This window comes from Ranitomeya imitator, chromosome 1 (genome assembly GCF_032444005.1).
Source record: "Ranitomeya imitator isolate aRanImi1 chromosome 1, aRanImi1.pri, whole genome shotgun sequence".
NCBI classification, from domain to species: Eukaryota; Metazoa; Chordata; class Amphibia; order Anura; family Dendrobatidae; genus Ranitomeya; species Ranitomeya imitator.
This window is the reverse complement of record NC_091282.1, coordinates 126,926,519-126,944,758: the sequence shown is the minus strand read 5'-3', so window position 1 is coordinate 126,944,758 and position 18,240 is coordinate 126,926,519. Positions and strand designations below refer to the sequence as shown.

Sequence of the window (18,240 nt, the reverse complement as noted above, 5' to 3'; positions counted from 1 at the left end):
GAATCTAAAAATAAAAACCAGAAAATCACATTGTATGATTTTTAAATAATTAAATTGCATTTTATTGCATGAAATAAGTATTTGGTCACCGACCAACCAGCAAGAATTCTGGCTGTTATAGGCATGTTAGTTTTTCATTAAGAAGCCCCCTACTCTGCACTCGTTGCCTGTATTCATTGCAAATTTTTGAACTCATTACTTGTATAAAAGACACCTGTCCACACAATCAATCACACTCCAACCTCTCCACCATGGCCAAGACCAAAGAGCTGTATAGGGACACCAGGGACTAAATTGTAGACCTGCACAAGGCTGGGATGGGCTGCAGGACTATAGGCAAGCAGCTTTGTGAGAAGGCAACAACTGTTGGCATTATTATTATATGGAAGAAACACAAGGTGACTGTCAATCTTCCTTGGTCTGGGGCTCCGTGCAGGATCTCGCCTCGTGGTGTAAGGGTGATTGTGAGAAAGGTCAGGAATCAGCCCAGAACTACATGGGAGGACCTGGTCAATAACCTGAAGAGAGCTGGGACCACAGTCTCAAACATTATCATTACTAACACACTACGCCATCATGGATTAAAATCCCTCAGGTCACCCAAGGTCCCCCTGCTCTGGCCTGAACATGTCCAGACCCGTTTGAAGATCGCCATTGACCATCTGGATGATCCAGAGGAGGCATGGGAGAAGGTCATGTGGTCACTTGAGACTAAAATAGAACTTTTTAGTATCAACTCCACTCGTCCTGTTTGGGGAAAGAAGGATGAGTACAACCCCAAGAACACCATCCCAACCGTGAAGTTCGATGGGGGAAACATACTTTTGGGTGCTTTTCTGCAAAAGGGACAGGACGACTGCACGATATTGAATGGAGAATGGATGGGGTCATGTATAGCGAGATTTTGGCCAACAACCTCCATTCCTCAGTAAGAGCATTGAAGATTGACCACGGCTGAGTCTTCCGGCATGACAATGACCTGAAACACACAGCCAGGGCAACTAAGTATAGTGGCTTCGTAAGAAGCATTTCAAGTCTCTGGAATAGCCTAGCCAGTGTCCAGACCTGAGCCTAATAGAAAATCTTTGAAAGGAGCTGAAACTCAATATTGTCCAGCGACAGCACCGAAATCTGAAAGATCTGGAGAAGATCTGTATGGAGGAGGGGGCCAAAATCCCTGCTGTAGTGTGCGCAAACTGGGTCAAGAACTACAAGAAACGTCCGACCTCTGTAATTGCAAGTAAAGGTTTCTGTACCAAATATTAAGTTCTGGTTTTCTATTGTATCAAATACTTATTTCATGCAATAAAATGCAAATTAATTATTTAAAAATCATACAATGTGATTTTCTGGATTTTAATTTTAGATTCTGTCTCTCACAGGTGAAGAGTACCTACGATAAAAATGACAGACCTCTCCATTCTTTGTAGGTGGGAAACCTGCAAAATGTGTAGTGTATCAAATACTTATTATCCCCAGTGTGTGTGTCCCTTTACTGACATCTGTCCTGTCAGACTGGGGATGAAGCTTACCATTTATAGGGGCAGCATGAATAAGATGGATGCTGTAGCGTGCAATCCTAGTAATTGTGTCCGGCGCTCTGGTGCTGCTCAGATTTACTTACTTTTGGTGATTTACATTCTGCAGAAATTCCAGGACATTGAGGAGGCGCACCTTGTTCGGGTGAAGGAGATCATTGGCTGCTTTTCCCATTCTGTTAGCGAAGTCCACATCCAGATAGGCCAGGTATGTTCAACTAGTGATATTTAATGGGCTTGTCCACTAGTGGACCATCCTTTATTAATAGCCCCAGGGTGCGGCATAAAATAGTAAAAACTTACCGATACTGTGTAATTCTCAGATGGTCAAACTCAGACTGGAGGGTCTTAGAATGCGCCAAATTTATCATAGTGGTTCACGCTGTTTGATTAATGAGCAATGTTTGTAGACTGTTCACTCTTCCTCTCCGATTGATCAAGGCTGTGAAGGTTCCCATAATTTTGACATAAAGGGAGGTTGCCCTAGCATTTTTTTGACTTTTGCGGGTGTAATTCCAATTTCACCCTGCTCCTAGTAAGTGCACGGAGTTTTTGGCTCACTGAGTCACATATAATATCAACTCCTGTCAGCACCTCACGGCCCCGTGTCATCAGTGTGGAGAACCTGCCTAAAACACAGAATATAGAGAGCACATGGTATCAATGTCCGTTTTTGTTTGTTACGCAAATTACTCCAGCTTTGTGGCGCTTTTAGCTTGGTAAAACCCAACACTGCATAGTTTACATTTTCTCTAATAACTGATCTGCTTTTCCCACGTTGTGTTATTGATGACCCTCACTGTTATTACACTTCCAGCTCTTCACTTTCCTTATTTCCAGGTACATGAAGACTTTATAAATAACATGGAGAACATCACAATGGAAAGTTTATTGGAGAAGTTTGCAGAATCTAAAGGCACCGGGAAAGAACGACCTGGTGAGTGCGGCCGTGTGAGCGGTCATACTGAGCCGGGGAAATGCCGTGTCACTCATGGTAATCCCCACGTGGTTCCCGGACTGCTGAATGCCGTGCCTGATTGATTTGGGAACCGCATGTTCCAGCCCTCCCCTGGTTAGCTGATGGGGGACTGTTCTGTCTGCCCAGCCAGGCTGCTGCTATTAGGAGAGACACGCAAGTCCTCGGCAACTTTGTCTCCCACCATTTGCCCTCATCTGCTTAGAACCTCTTCATGAGGAGCTTTAAAAAATGCTCTTAACCAGTGGTGTACCTCGCATCCAGTCTGCACCTCGCATCCAGCAAGTCTACTTATGCTGATCCCAGTATATAATCTTATCGCCAAATCATTCTAAAATATTGACCTCATTGTCTTAGGAAGACATTAAAGGGAAATGACCTATTGTTTAAATGAGTTTTTTATTTTAATGTAATTTTTTACAACTGTTATATTAACAATCAGAAATCTTGAAATATTCACATTGGCCACTAGACCTAAAATTCAACACATACTTTCTATTAGGAAAACTTTTCCGCAATCTCGCTATCTTCACAGTCAGGATTCCAATGACTGGTAACACCTCCATATACTGTAGATAGCACAGGATCCACCATTCACAACAGGTGATGTCTCTGATGACCTCCTCCTCCTCTTTTCACAATGCTCTGTGCCCAGATTTGAGCATTCTCAGCTAACACTTCCATACAAACAGATAGGGTTTGGGTCAGTCTATTGCTGCTAATGTGAAAATGGCAAGATTTCTATTCATTCCTTTTTTTTTTTTTTTGCGATAGTAAAATGAAATATAAAAAAAAGTAACAATTGAAAAAGTATATTTAACAAGAAAACCTGATTTAACCCCTTCCCGACATGCCCTGAATATACACTGCACTGCGGGAGCTGCGTTTCCGCAAAGTATATATACAGCGCCGTTATTTCTGGTCATGGGGCAATGACCGAGCTAAGATGGCTGCTGTCGCTGACCCCAGGCCATCCCTGCATGTCACCCCGGGGGGCTGTATCTTCCCCCTCCCCTTTTGATCAAGTAATCACAACGATGTCATAATAAAGTTACAAAAATAAGAATTAGCACCAATCACAGCCGTCACAATAGATGGGGTGATCACCACATTACCTCACCTTATTTGGTGCTGATTGGTTGGTAGCTATTGTTCATCCAATCAGCGCCAAAGGGGTTAAGCTTAAATAGTGATCACCACTCTGCATGCCATCTTTACCTCAGAGTTGGCGTGCAGAGTGGTTGTATACCCCCGTGTTACCTGAGCGAGAGAATATCATTGGTGGCCCGTGCGATCCTCCTGCCATCCGTCTCCTGCGCTGTGTGCTGTGTGACCGATCTGTGATCACAGCAGCATTTCCCCAATCCCTATACACCCACAGATTTGGGGTCCACGAAGGGAAGGACACCCAGATTTGACCCCCCTGAATGCCCCCCAGTCCTGGGGGTGAGTGGGATAATTGTGTGGGAATTGCTGCACACACTGCTGGATAAGGGTTATCATCTCTGCATTGATAACTTTTACACCAGCGTCCCACTTTTCCACACCCTCTCTGTCAGAGGTACAGTTGCATGCAGCACCGTGCAAAAAAAAATCAGAGAGGTCTCCCTTTTTGGGCAACTACTGAAAAAGGATGACAGCAGAACCCAATGCAGCGACAACATGCTGGTGGTCTAGTGTAAGGACAAAAGGGATGTCCTTATCCTGAACACCATACACCGTGACAACAGCACCCTTGTCACTGCCCGACGTACCACAAGACCCAAAGCCAGATTGTGTCTCGGATTATAATAAGTACATGGGGGTTGTCGATCTCTCAGATAAGGTCCTCAAACCTTACAGTGCCATGTGAAAAGCCAAGGTATGGTACAAGCAAATTGGCCGTGCACATTGTACAGATGGCACTGTACAATGCTCTTGTGCTGTTTCGATCTGCAAGCATTATGGGGAGTTTTTGCAGTGCATTTTCTCCTGTTACCCTTGTGAAAATAAGAAAAATTGCGAAAAGATGTGATTTTTCTTTTTTTTTTTTTTATGCTAAACGTTATAAAGTTCTGTGAAGCACTTGGGGCTCCAAGGTGCTCACCAAACATCTAGATAAGCTCCTTGAAGGTTCTAGCTTCCAAAATGGTGTCACTTGTGGGGTTTTTTACACAGTTTAGGCCCATCAGGGGCTTGCCAAACTCAGCATGGCATCCGCTCTCAATTCCAGTCAATTTTGCTCTAAAAAAAACCCAAAAAAACAACAAACGGTGCTCTTTCCCTTCCAAGCCCTGCCGTGTGCCCAACAGTAGTTTCCCCCCACAAATGGGCTATCTTTGTACTCGGGAGAACTTGCACAATGGTTTTTGCGGTCCATTTTTCTGATGTTACCCTTATGAAAATACAAAAATTGGGGTAAAAAGATAAGTTTTGTGAAAAAAAGTTAAAATGTTTATTTTTTTCCTTCCACATTCCATTAATTAATGTGAAGCACCTGAAGGGTTAATAAACTTCTTGAATGTTGTTTTGAGCACCTTGAGGGGTGCAGTTTTTAGAATGGTGTCACTTTTGGATATGTTTCTTCAAAGTAATTTCAAATGTGATGTGGTCCCTAAATCCCTTTAAAAAAAATAAAAAATAAATAAGTTTTGTAAATTTTGTTTGAAAAATCAGAAATTGTGCTGATATAAAGTTGACATGTGGGAAATGTTATTTATTAACTATTTTGTGTGACATGATTCTCTGATTTAAAGGCATAAATATGAAAAGCTTTAAAATTTTAAAAATTATCAAATTTTTTATTTTTTTTTCACAAACGAAAGTCGTATCGGACAAATTTTAGCACTATCATGAAGTATAATGTGTCACGGAAAAACTTTCTCAGATTCAGTGGGGTCTGTTAAAGCATTCCAGAGTTATTACCACATAAAGTGACACTGTTTTGAATCGAAAAAATTGGCCTGGTCATGAAGCTGAAAACAGGTTTCGAGGTTAAAGAATAGATCATTTGCTGATGACACATTCCCCTTTAAAGGGGTTTTCTGATTTATGCAAGTACTATGTATTCATTACAATGAGAAGTTGTTTGTTTTTCCTACTGTGATTTTTTTTTTCTCCATTCTAAGCAGTGTGAACTCTAAGCAAATACAGACTAATGGGGTAGTTTATAGATTCACCTTGCTGCCTATGCATTGAGCTCAGCTCCCCAAAGGTTGCAGTACACAGTGTTATTCCATGTACACAATGTTTCCCTTTACTGACAGCAAACAAGGGTTCTAAAAAAAAAGTGCGGAATTGAATTACATATTACAGTTATAAAACATTTAATTGTGCAATAAGCTATATGTACACAGCACTCATTTAAAAAGGACCTTTCAGAATACAACTTTTCTTTTTCCCCATGAAAGCATCACACGAGAGGGGATTCATCCTTAAAAGACAGGAAACCTACTGAATAAAAGGGCGGAGCCTCTCCCCCCTTCCCATTCCCTCATCAGCTGGTTTCCTGTCTTTGAAGGGACCTGAAGCTGAAGACCTCAGGCATGAAAAAGGATTGGGAAAAAACTTAAACAGGCCTGACTATCTAGAAGAACGGCTCCTTGCCTGTAGCGCCTGTGTCAGGTACTGGAGGTGGCACCATGGACGCGAGCTACGGAGACTTTTCAGATGTCTACTGGCCGTAGGGTCTGCACATGCACAGGTCGCACTGGGATTCTCGTGCCCTGATGACTATCGTGCCATAGATTTCTGACTCGGAAGGTTTAACCTCGCTTTCGGGGAGTCCGGAGAAGGCATGGGGGATGAGTTTATGTGGCTGCTCTCCCATTTAAAATGGGGGTCTAGCCACCAAAAGTGCTGGTTTGCTTCTGCTCTCCTTCTTTTAGTGATTATAGAGGAACAGCAGCAGCAACAACGCCAGTGGGCGCAGCAGTGGCAGTTGCACAAGTGGCACAAGCGACACTAAGGCCATCCAGAGAAGCAAAGTGGGTCGAGAATCCACCGCCACCAGGGCCGAAATAATGTGTGATTTCAAACAGCCTCCAAATCTGATACCCTTACCAAACGTTTGGATGGTGAGTTATCTTTGTGTAAGATCACCATGTTAGTTAGGTTTTTTTTTTGTCATTTAATTACTAGGAAAGGCCTAAGAAATGTAGCGCAAAACCTAAAAATGAGTATGCGCTTTGCAGGGATATGTTTCCTGACTCATGCCAGAAAAGAATCTGCTCCGCATTTATCCAAAGAACTATCTTTGAAGAATCACCCAATTTCACTATGGATATGAAATCCGTTATCAGGCACAGGTAACTTTTAGTGATGAGCGAGTATACTCATTGCTCGGGTTTTCCCAAGCACGGTCGGGTGGTCTCCGAGTATTTGTTAGTGTTCGGAGATTTAGTTTTCATCGAAGCAGCTGAATGATTTACAGCTACTATCCAGCTTGATTACATGTGAGGATTCCCTACCAACCAGGCAACCCCCACATGTACTCAGCCTGGCTAGTAGCTGTAAATCATTCAGCTGAGGCGATGAAAACTAAATCTCCGAACACTAATAAATACTCTGAGGTCACCCGAGCGTGCTCAGGAAAACCCGAGCAACGAGTATACTCGCTCATCACTAGTAACTTTCCCTTAAGACCCTTAGGGTGTGTGTCCACGGGGCGTAATGGCTGCGCTTTGGTTTCAGCGGATACCCCGCTCCGCCCAAAGCGCTGCCCACTTTTGTACGCTCGGTGATTCCGCATGTGTTCATTGAATAAAATCCCCTCCACTATGCTGTAACATCTGGATGCTGCGGCTGTACACAGAGTCCAATCTGCAGCAAATCCTGATGTAATACGCCCAGTGGAAATATACCCAAATTCATATGGAAAGTGATAGGAAGAGATGGGCAGCACAGTGGCGCAGTCCTGTCTCCTACCGGGAGAGAAAAGGTGTAAAGTAACAGTGGCAGTGAACAATCCTACCATGAGACTCAGAAAGACAATGTCATTATTGGGGACTCTGGCCTCATGTATCCCAGCAGTCCTGAGCGACCAATTGCATACCATTAATTACAGCGGGAGATATTGACAGGCGAGAAAAGGTTCAGAGTATGTTTGGAAGGAAAGATAAGTAATTCTTCAGTAGAGGCCCCATTGGGAGTATCAGATCAATGATGTCATAACTACAGATGTAAGCACAAATAGATGGGGAGCGCATCTGAGAGACTCTGTATTCCAGGGCATCTGGTCAGAATGCAAGAGAAGAAGTTTGTCAAACATGAAATAACTGCTGGCAGTAAAATATGCAATAGAAAAATCTCTTGCATCTCTCCAAGGCAGTCATGTCCGTATCCTGTCAGACAATCGAACAACGGTAGCTTACATCAACCTTCAGAGGAGACAAAATCTCGCTCTTTGCTAGCAACGGAAGGAATTTTCCAAATAATGGAACAACATCTCTTGTCATTAACAGCATTGCACATAAACGACTTCCTGAGTTGAAATCAGCTGCGACAAGGAGAATGGGCCCTGAATCGCATAGTATTCCAGCAAACTGTAGACCTGTGGGCCTTCCAAGCGCATAGACCAGTTCGCAAGCAGGCAGAACAGGAAGGTGAAAAAATTCTGCTTGCTAGATCCAAGGGAAAATTCTCATGTGGTAGATGCCTTCCAGATTCCATGGATCTTCGACCTACCCTATGCTTCTCATCCAGCAATGATGATTACTAAGGCCTCTTTCACATTTCCCATCATTTAGCTCCCGTCGTAACACGTCGATTTTTGAAAAAACAGGATCCTGCAAATTTTTCTGCAGGATCCTGTTTTTTCCCAAAGACTTGTATTAGCGATGGATTGTGACGGATGTTCATCCGTCATGCGCTGGATCCGGTGGAAAATAGCTATCCGTCGGGCGGAGAAAACGTTCAGAGTAATGGTTTTTCTGCACGTCGGAAAATCTCTCAGCGACTGGTCCTGCGCTGCCCGTCGTCCCCGTCGTGAAAGAAGCCTAACAGTCAGGGAGGACCAAGCAAGGATAATCCTGATTGTCCCATTCTGACCCAAAAGACCGTCGTTTTCATGGATGAGGCTGATGTTCCTTTCCATTCCATGGATCTTGCCAGAGATCCCCGATCTGCTCATCCAAGGTCTGGTCTGCCGTCCGCAAATTATGCTACTTCATTTGACAGCCTGGAATTTGAAAGGTCACTATTGATCTAGAAAGGGTATTCCCCAAGTTTAGTACCTGCTGTACTTAAGAGCAGCAGAAAACCAGTGATGACAGAAATATACAGTAGAGCTTGGAAAAAGTTCCTGACTGGTTGTCCAGAAAGTCTGGGTGAGGAAGTTCCGATTAAATTTATCTTAGGACTAGCTGAAGAGCCCGGCGTTGCCTGGGCATAGTAAATATCTGTGGTTAGTTATAGCACGTCACTTCTCTTATTTTCCCATCACGCCTCTCATTTTCCCCCTCACATCTCTCATTTTCTCCCTCACACCTCTCATTTTCTCCCTCACTCCTCTCATTCCCGCCTAACACTTGTCATTTCAACCTCACATCTGTCATTTTCCGATCACTACACTATTTTCCCTCACTCCTCTCATTTTGCACTCACACCTTTTCATTTTCACCTCACACCTCTCATTTTCACCTCAGTATATACATGTTTGTCATCTCCCTTATATATAGTATACACCTGTATGTCATCTCCTGTATATAGTATATACCTGTATGTCATCTCCCCTGTATATAGTATATACCTGCTGTGTGTCATCTCCCCTATATAAAGTATATACCTGTATGTCATCTCCTCCTATATATAGTATATACCTGTATGTCATCTCTTCCTATATATAGTATATACCTGTATGTCATCTCCTTCTATATATAGTATATACCTGTATGTCATCTCCTCCTGTATATAGTATATACCTGTGTGTCATCTCCCCTGTATATAGTATATATCTGTGTGTCATCTCCTCCTGTATATAGTATATACCTGTATGTCATCTTCTATATATAGCATATATCTGTATGTCATCTCCTGTATATAGTATATACCTGTAGGTAATCTGTTCCTGTATATAGTATATACCTGTGTGTCATCTCCTCCTGTATATAGTATATACCTGTAGTTGGTGTATGTGTGGTGAAATGTGTGCTGAGGGTGGTATATGTGTTCAAGCACGTGGTAGTGTGTGGCGCATTTTGTGTGTGTGCTCATATCCCCATGTGTGGTGAGTATCTCATGTCGGGGCCCACCTTAGTAACTGTACGGTATATACTCTTTGGCGCCATCGCTCTCACTCTTTAAGTCCCCCTTGTTCACATCTGGCAGCTGTCAATTTGCCTCCTACACTTTTCCTTTCACTTTTCCCCATTATGTAGACAGGGGAAAAATAGTTTGGTGAATTGGAAAGCGCGGAGTTAAAATTTCACCTCACAACATAGCCTATGATGCTCTCTGGGTCCAGACGTGTGACTGTGCAAAATTTTGTGGCTGTAGCTGCAACGCCTCCAACACTTTTCCTTTCACTTTTTTCCCCATTATGTAGATAGGGGCAAAATTGTTTGGTGAATTGGAAAGCGCGGGGTTAAAATTTCACCTCACAATGTAGCCTATGACGCTCTCAGGGTCCAGACACACACACACACACACATTCAGCTTTATATAGTAGATTTCTCCAGGAGGGAGTAGAACACTCTGAACATGCAGGTTTGGGCCATAGGGGCAATGTATACATATAACTTTGGAGCCAAAAGATGGATAACTAGGTTTATTAAAGCTTGTGATAGGTCAAAACCAAACCCTAGTCAGCAGATTCCTCCATGGGATTTGAACTTGGTATTGAAGGTGTTAACTAAACCCCCTGTGAACCATTGGAGGTGTCATCCATTAAAAATCTCACCTTAAAGAATATAATTCTGGTAGCATTGACTTCAGTCCGTAGGGTTAGTGATATACAGACTTTGTTAATTAACCTCCCCATTTACACAGATTTTTTGAAGATAGACTGGATCTGGCTTTAAAACAACCCTAACTTCAAAAAGTAGACATGACATTTCATAGGTGTCAGGGGTTTATTTTTCCCTCTTTTTGTAATAATCCTAAGATCCCAAAGGAGTAGAAATTGCACACACTTTATTTTAGGAGGACTCTAAGTACATGTAATTTAAAAAGCAATGGAGGAAGGGCCAGTCATTGTTTTTCTTTCCAAGGTTCTAGAAAAGGCCTTAAATTATCAAGGGGTAACCTAGCTATGTAGATTAGGGAAGCCATTAGGTTAGCCTATCCCTCTAGTGGTAGAAAAGCTCACTCTACTGTCGCTACCTCTTGGGCAGAGAAGGCAGAGGTGTCCATCGACCAACTTTGTAACCAACATGGTCCTTTCCTTCAACCTCATATAAATGCTATAGGCTTGATCTGTTATCCTCTGCTAATCTATCCTTTGAAAGAAGTGTTCTACAGGCGGTGGTCCCAACCCCCTCCCCCCGCCCAGGGGTGCATTTGGTTTCTCTGTAAATTCCTCATGTGTTGTTCTCATGAGTGAACGGAAAAGGCTAAATTACTTACCCACAATAGAATTTTCCAGAGCTCCTGACAGCACCCATATATTCTTTTCCTCCTTTTCCTATCACTGGGTTTATGTGCATTAAGTTTAGGTGTATAAGCCAAAGGTGTTGTGGTTGTTGCTTGGTAACGGTATGTGCATATACGGATATACGGTAACTGTATGGGGGTCCTCTCATGTTCTGTAACCCAACTGATGCTGGAGTGAAGTTCCACCATTTTATTTAGTAGGTTTCCTGTCCTTGATGGGCGCATCCCCTCTCTCGTGTGGTGCGGTCATTGGCTCTGGAAAATCCCATTACCAGTAAGTAATTCAGTTTTTTTTTATTATTTCAACTCTCCATTGCTGCAATATAAGTGATCAAATTATTTGTTACTTAAGCAGTTTATTTTTTTTTACGTCCAACTGGGCATTACCAAAGAGGTTTCACTGGGAAAGTCTACTTCTTCCCCCTTTTTGACACTGACCAATTACAAGCAGGTATCAACACACTGGGTCAAGAAGAACACACTCCACAATACCAGTGCCAAACAGTCTGCTCTCCTCCCTGCAGAGTAGTGACATGTGCTGTAGCACAGCAGACCTGAGTGTGAGTAACTGGCAGCTTCCAGCTCTCATCTCTGGCAGTCATTGTGGGAGTACGCGCAGTACAGCACAGTTGGCAATAATACATTTTCATTGGCAATTCTATTGTATATTTGGGCCTGTCAATAAAGCTAATTTGAATTTGAGAGGCGAACTACCACACCCCTGCTATAGCTTAGAACGGGCTCTGAGTGAGACATAATGACACAATCTGCTCTCCTCCCATTACATGTGCCTAATCACAGCAGACCTGAGCGTGCTTAACAGCTTTCATCTCCAGCAGTCAGTGCGGGGAAGGTGCAGTTCAGCAGATTTGGCAGCACTACACTTGCATTGGCAATGCTAATGTGTGTTTGGTCTTGCCAATAAAGCTAATTTGAATTTGAGGGGAGAATTACTAGACGTGTTTGTAATGAAAATCAACTTCTGCAGTACTGCCCCATCCACCATAGTGAATGCCAGAGATGAGAGCTGAAGTCTGTCAGCTAATCACACTCGGGTCTGCTGTGCTCCAGCATATGTCATCATTCTGCAGTGAGGACACCAGGCTGATTGATAATACATGTCTCACACTTACCTTGTTGGAAGGTACCATGGAGGTGTTTTCTTCTTTCCCAAGTGTGTTGTTGCCTGCTTATGATTGGTCAGCATCAGACAAAGTACACGTCCTCAGTGAAATCTCTCTGGTAATGCAAACTCGGCCTTTAAAAACAAACAGTTTAGGTCCCAAATACTTTGAGCCCTCATATCTCTGCAGAAAAGGCAAAAAAAGAGAAACATGTTATTCTGTTCTGCAGCACTTATTACATCCAGACGAGTTCCACATAGTATTGGTGAATGGTCCTCTATCGAGCACCGCTCCAGTGTTTGTTATTCATTTGTTGGGGATCATGTGTGTGGGTATAATGCATGTAGTCACATACTTGCTGGCAGCTGTCTTCCTCCGTGTTTAGCCCTGCTCCGCCACCAAGTGACCTACCAAATCACACATTAGTTGTTGTGGGAAGCGGAGGTCACTTTTTAAAATTTTCTCAATGCAAGTTTAAGGGAGTTCAGGACGAGTCTTTGTATCTTGTTTCTGAGTCCCATAGACACGTATTGAGAAAAGTGAATTTCTTAACGCACATTGATCCGGTGGTTTACAAAAGCCATAACGTGGTGCCGGAGTGACCAGGGCAGGCATGAAAATAGGTGAAAATGCCGACTGGTGAGTATGTACGTACATGCATTACAATTACATGCGTGATCCTTAACAAAGGGGGTGAAAAAAGAAACAAAGGCTGGAGTGGGGTTCAAGAGATTTTCTTAAATTACAACTTCAGGACCTCACCACTCATAGCTTCCTGCTATGTTGGGGTTGATGTTCTCCTGAAAATTGACAGTTTAGATGTTCGGCCTGGTTGTGCTACCAGTCTGAACTGTCCTGTCTCCCAGGCTGCTGGCAGAGGTATCTTTGCCTCCGCAGAATGATAAAAGCCTAGGGCAACTGAAACTGGTCAAACAAGTTGTGATGCCTGCATGTGTGCGCCCTGCCTAGGTAAGCGGCCACTCTGGGACTGCGGGATAGCCTGTAACAAGATAAAAAGCATTAGTATAACATTAAAATCCACCTGTTCTTGAGCACAAAGACACTTTTTAATAAGGGTTAATTGTAAAGCTGATTGTTTTTAACAAGAACTTTGCAATTTTAGCTATCTATGAACTCAGGACAGCCCCTTAAAGATTAGAAAGCTTACACAGCTTCCAGACAGGATACTTTGCAGGGACATAGACGGTTACTCATGTCAGTTTGTTACCCACCGTCTAGTTGTAGATCAGTGCGCTGCACAATGGGGCTGATTTACTAATCTGTGTGTCCAAATTCTGGTGTAATTTGCATCTAAAGATGCAATGCACCATGTTTATTATGTGGTTTAGACTTTGTGCTACTCACTCACCATGGGAACCTAGCTTGGCTGAAAAGGGTTTTGGCTTAAGGGCTAATTAATTATTGATTACATTTTTGGCATTTATGCTAACTTGAAGGTGGCACAGCCGGCATCAGCCTCTGATCACTGCTGTTTAATTACTTGAAGGGAACCTGTCACCAGAAAAATGCTATTCACCTGCAGATATGTGGTTAATCTGCAGATTAATAGCGTTATTATGCTGGCTGGCACCTGCACGTAGCCAAATGCTGTGAGGAAATAATGAACATTATTCTACTCGTCAGCGTTCCCATTTCATTCATATGGGCGGAGGAGGCGTTGGTACAGTCACCGATCTGAGTATACCAAACGGTGGCTGTAACTGCACCCCTGACCCTGACTGACAGCCAGTCGGCCCTAATACCTGGGGCATAGTTACAGCCGCCTCTCTGTATTCTCAGAGCGGTTACTATACCAGCGCTGGTGCTGCCTCTGTGACTGAACCAGTGTTGGCGCTGCCCCCATAACTGAACCGGTGCTGCCCCCATGACTGAACTGGCGCTGCCCCCATAACTGAACCAGCGCAGGCTCTTCTGCCGCGACTGAACCAGCGCTGACGCTGCCCCCATGACTGAACTGGCGCTGCCCCCATAACTGAACCAGCACTGCCGCTTCTGCCGTGACTGAACTAGTGCTGGCGCTGCCCCCATAACTGAACTGGCTCTGCCCCCATAACTGAACCAGCGCTGGCGCTTCTGCCGTGACTGAACTAGCGCTGGCGCTGCCCCCATGACTGAACTGGTGCTGCCCCCATGACTGAACTGGTGCTGCCCCCATGACTGAACTGGTGCTGCCCCCATGACTGAACTGGCGCTGCCCCCATAACTGAACCAGCACTGCCGCTTCTGCCGTGACTGAACTAGCGCTGGCGCTGCCCCCATAACTGAACTGGCGCTGCCCCCATAACTGAACTGGTGCTGCCCCCATGACTGAACTGGCGCTGCCCCCATAACTGAACCAGCGCTGGCGCTTCTCCTGTGACTGAACTTGCGCTGGCGCTGCCCCTGTAACTAAAACCGCATCCTCGACCTTGACTGATACTGGCTCAATATTGAGGCTGGCTGTCAGTCAGGGCCGGGGACGTGGTTTGTCATGTGGGCCTCGCCGCCACGGGTTCAGTCACCACTCTAAGTATACAGAGCGGCGGCTGTAATCATGCCCTCAACCCTAACGGACCCTGGCTCTGCATAATGATGCTGTGAACCTGCAGAATAACCCTGTATCTGTAGGCTAATAGCATTTTTTCAGGTGTCACCACTGTCATTCTCTGACAACGAAATTTAAGTGGTGCGATATAGGGACTCGACTGTTCCAGCGCAGTCTCCCCTACCATTACTTACAAGAGTTGATTGCATGTTTCCAAGGCAGCCGGAGGCTTATTAAAGGCTCGCCACCTTCAGTTCTACCCTATATTGCAATACCGCAGTATGTAGTGCAACATTTTAAACTGGTTTCAGTAGAAATGGTTCCAAGCAAAATTAAATAAAAAAAAAGTTTAAAGAAATATAAATAAGTTTAAATGACTCCACTTTTCCCAATGCAAAAATAAAGTCAGAAAAAATTAACATTTGGTTTTGCCATGTCTGGGAAAAGTCCAATCTTATGAAAATAGAACGTTAATTTACCTATAGAGTAAACACAAAAAAATCAAAATACTATAGCAGGTTGTTTTTTCGTGTGAAAAACTGCTATCAAAACATTGTATGTATCCCAAAATGGTATCAATATAAACGTCAGCTCGCCATGCAAAACGCCAGCCCTCATGCAGCTCCATCAATGGATCTAAGAACATGGCAGCACAAATCAGGTCATGTTAGTAGGACCGTTTTACCGCACAATGAATTGCTGTAAGCACGAAACCTAGAAAAAAATATCTTAAATGTAGATATTAAATTATTACAAATTCCTAAACCAGAAAAAAATGTATTTAATCCAGCATCTGTGGGTCCTGATAGGTGCTGGTTAGAGGTCAGTGTCTTCCAAAATAATACATAAACCCATAATCTCCAAGGTCCTTTGTCGTTCTTTAATTGTAGAAATGTCCAATTTCTCTCGCTCCTGAAATCTATATTCTAGCCCGGCTTTTTCATGAGTTATGGAATATTCTGGGTAATTGTACGCCTGTAGGAGGATATATACTTTTTCATTCCACTCTTGTTTTATCCATGGAGCGTTTCATCATTCCACTCGTGGGAAGTTACACTTTCCAGAATGAGATCTGTCTGTAGAGAACCTTACTGCACCATATAGAGGAAATGTTCTGTACTGCACTACAGCTGTGGTAATGGGGCATGATTATATATAGAAGCCCTGCTTGTTACTGTTACTAGGAATACACTGACTAGTGGGTGTATATAGGGTAGACTTGTCACTTATGGGTTGCTTTGCCATGTATGGTGTGTGTGTCCTCGGAAGTCTTGCTTGCTCTGTCCTAATTGAGTGGATGCGGCTTCCCAGTAGTTAAAGGGCATCTGTCAGTAGGATCGTCCCTCCTTAGCCGTCTAAGGGTACCATCACACAGTGGCATTTTGATCGCTACGACGGCACGATTTGTGACGTTCCAGCGATATATCCGTGACGTTCCAGCGATCTCGCTGTGTCTGACACGCTCCTGCGATCAGGGACCCCGCTGAGAATCGTACGTTGTAGCAGATCGTTTGAAACTTTCTTTCGTCGTCTAGTGTCCCGCTGTGGCGGCATGATCGCATGGTGTAACAAAGGTGTGCACGATATTGTATACAATGTGCGCATAGTAACCAACAGCTTCTACATCGCACATACGTCATGAAATTATCGCTCCAGCGTCGTACATTGCAAAGTGTGACCGCAGTCTACGACGCTGGAGCGATATTGTTACGATGCTGGAGCGTCACGGATCGTGCCGTCGTAGCGATCAAAATGCCACTGTGTGACGGTACCCTAAGGCACCTTAATATCTGCTATCTGTTGTCTTTGTCCACAGAAACATGTAAATCAGGAGAGCAGACTGTCAGTCATTATGTCTCACACTGGTGGCACCCTTTTTATGTAAAATAAGCTCCGGAGGCAGATTCTCAGGGAGATCTAGGTCCATCCCGTAGATCGTAACAACTCATTTACATATGAGAAAATGTGGATTTCTCAGGAATAAGACATCGGATCGCAGATATCAGGGTATCGCTTTGTTCAGCTCCCTAGCACCTACATGCCCATATGGACGGCTTAGGAGGGACGATCCTACTGACAGATTCCCTTTAATATGTGTTGTGAATTCTGTGGCCAAGCTCCCTCCTGTGGTCGTGAGTGGTACTGCGGCTGGTTCTGTCTATATGCTTCCTTTGGTGGATGAGAGTGGTACTGCGGCTTCTGAGTTTCCTTCCTCAGGTGATGAGGTTAAGTCGTTAGGTGCTGCTCTATTTAACTCCACCTGGTGCTTTGATCCTGGCCTCCAGTCAATGTTCTAGTATTGGTCTTGCTTTCTCCTGGATCGTTCCTGTGGCCTCTCTATCCTGCATAAGCTAAGTTCTGCTTGTGTTATTTTTGTTTGCTATATTTTCTGTCCAGCTTGCTATATTCGTTTTTCTTGCTTGCTGGAAGCTCTGAGACGCAGAGGGAGCACCTCAGTACCGTTAGTCGGTGCGGAGGGTCTTTTTGCCCCTCTGCGTGGTTGTTTGTAGGTTTTTGTGTTGACCGCAAAGCTATCTTTCCTATCCTCGGTCTATTCAGTAAGTCGGGCCTCACTTTGCTAAATCTATTTCATCTCTGTGTTTGTATTTCATCTTTACTCACAGTCATTATATGTGGGGGGCTGCCTTTTCCTTTGGGGAATTTTCTCTGAGGCAAGGTAGGCTTATTTTTCTATCTTCAGGGCTAGTTAGTTTCTCAGGCTGTGCCGAGTTGCATAGGGAGCGTTAGGCGCAATCCACGGCTACCTCTAGTGTGGTGTGTTAGGATTAGGGATTGCGGTCAGCAGAGTTTCCATGTCTCAGAGCTTGTCCTATGTTTTTGGTAATTGTCAGGTCACTTTGTGTGCTCTGAACTTCAAGGTCCATTGTGGTTCTGAATTACCTGTTCATAACAAATATGGGAATGCAGATGTAGTGTTAGTCTATATGGCATTTTAAGTCCGTCGTTGCTCTGGTAAGTTCTTATGAAAATCCTGAAAAATAGCTTGATTGTGTAGTCCCAGGCGCGACCCTTACTGACCCAGCGCTAACATCGCAGAGCTAAGAGCAGTCATTTGTTTTGACAGCAGAATTAATTGAGGCTAAAACATTTGCGATTCAGCTTGTATCAAGCTGTTCATTAGGAATTGCTCTCTGGCTTTAGTGCTGTCAGAAAAATAAAATGTCCCCCTCTGATTAAATAGCAGAATGATGGCCGGTCCACTGAATTTCCAGAGAGAGGTTGAATAAACTTTCTACTGCGGAAACGATCCCGAAGTGACACGCTGCAGGAGGGGGGTCACAGTGTGCACTGATATCCAGCTGGGCTGTCAACTGGCCCCGTGCCAGACACGCAAAGCCTCGCCACTCACTGGCATGGGAAGAGCCTCCGCGAAAATAAGGCTTCCTCTTACTGTATGGGAAACGCTGGAGCAGCCCGCCTTTCCTTTATGGTAGCTGCTCGGGCATAGAAAGGGGACAAAGTCTTCAA

The 18,240-nt window shown here is 44.1% G+C and overlaps 1 protein-coding gene across 1 annotated transcript in view; it reads left to right on the top strand.

Annotated features, from left to right (window-relative positions):
• Positions 1 to 18,240, top strand: part of FCHO2 (FCH and mu domain containing endocytic adaptor 2) — a 146,240-nt gene that overhangs the window by 85,230 nt on the left and 42,770 nt on the right. The window contains exons 7-8 of the mRNA XM_069750592.1: positions 1,648 to 1,746; positions 2,379 to 2,475. Coding sequence (XP_069606693.1) covers positions 1,648 to 1,746; positions 2,379 to 2,475 — 196 coding nt within the window. The remainder of the gene's footprint in view (positions 1 to 1,647; positions 1,747 to 2,378; positions 2,476 to 18,240) is intronic.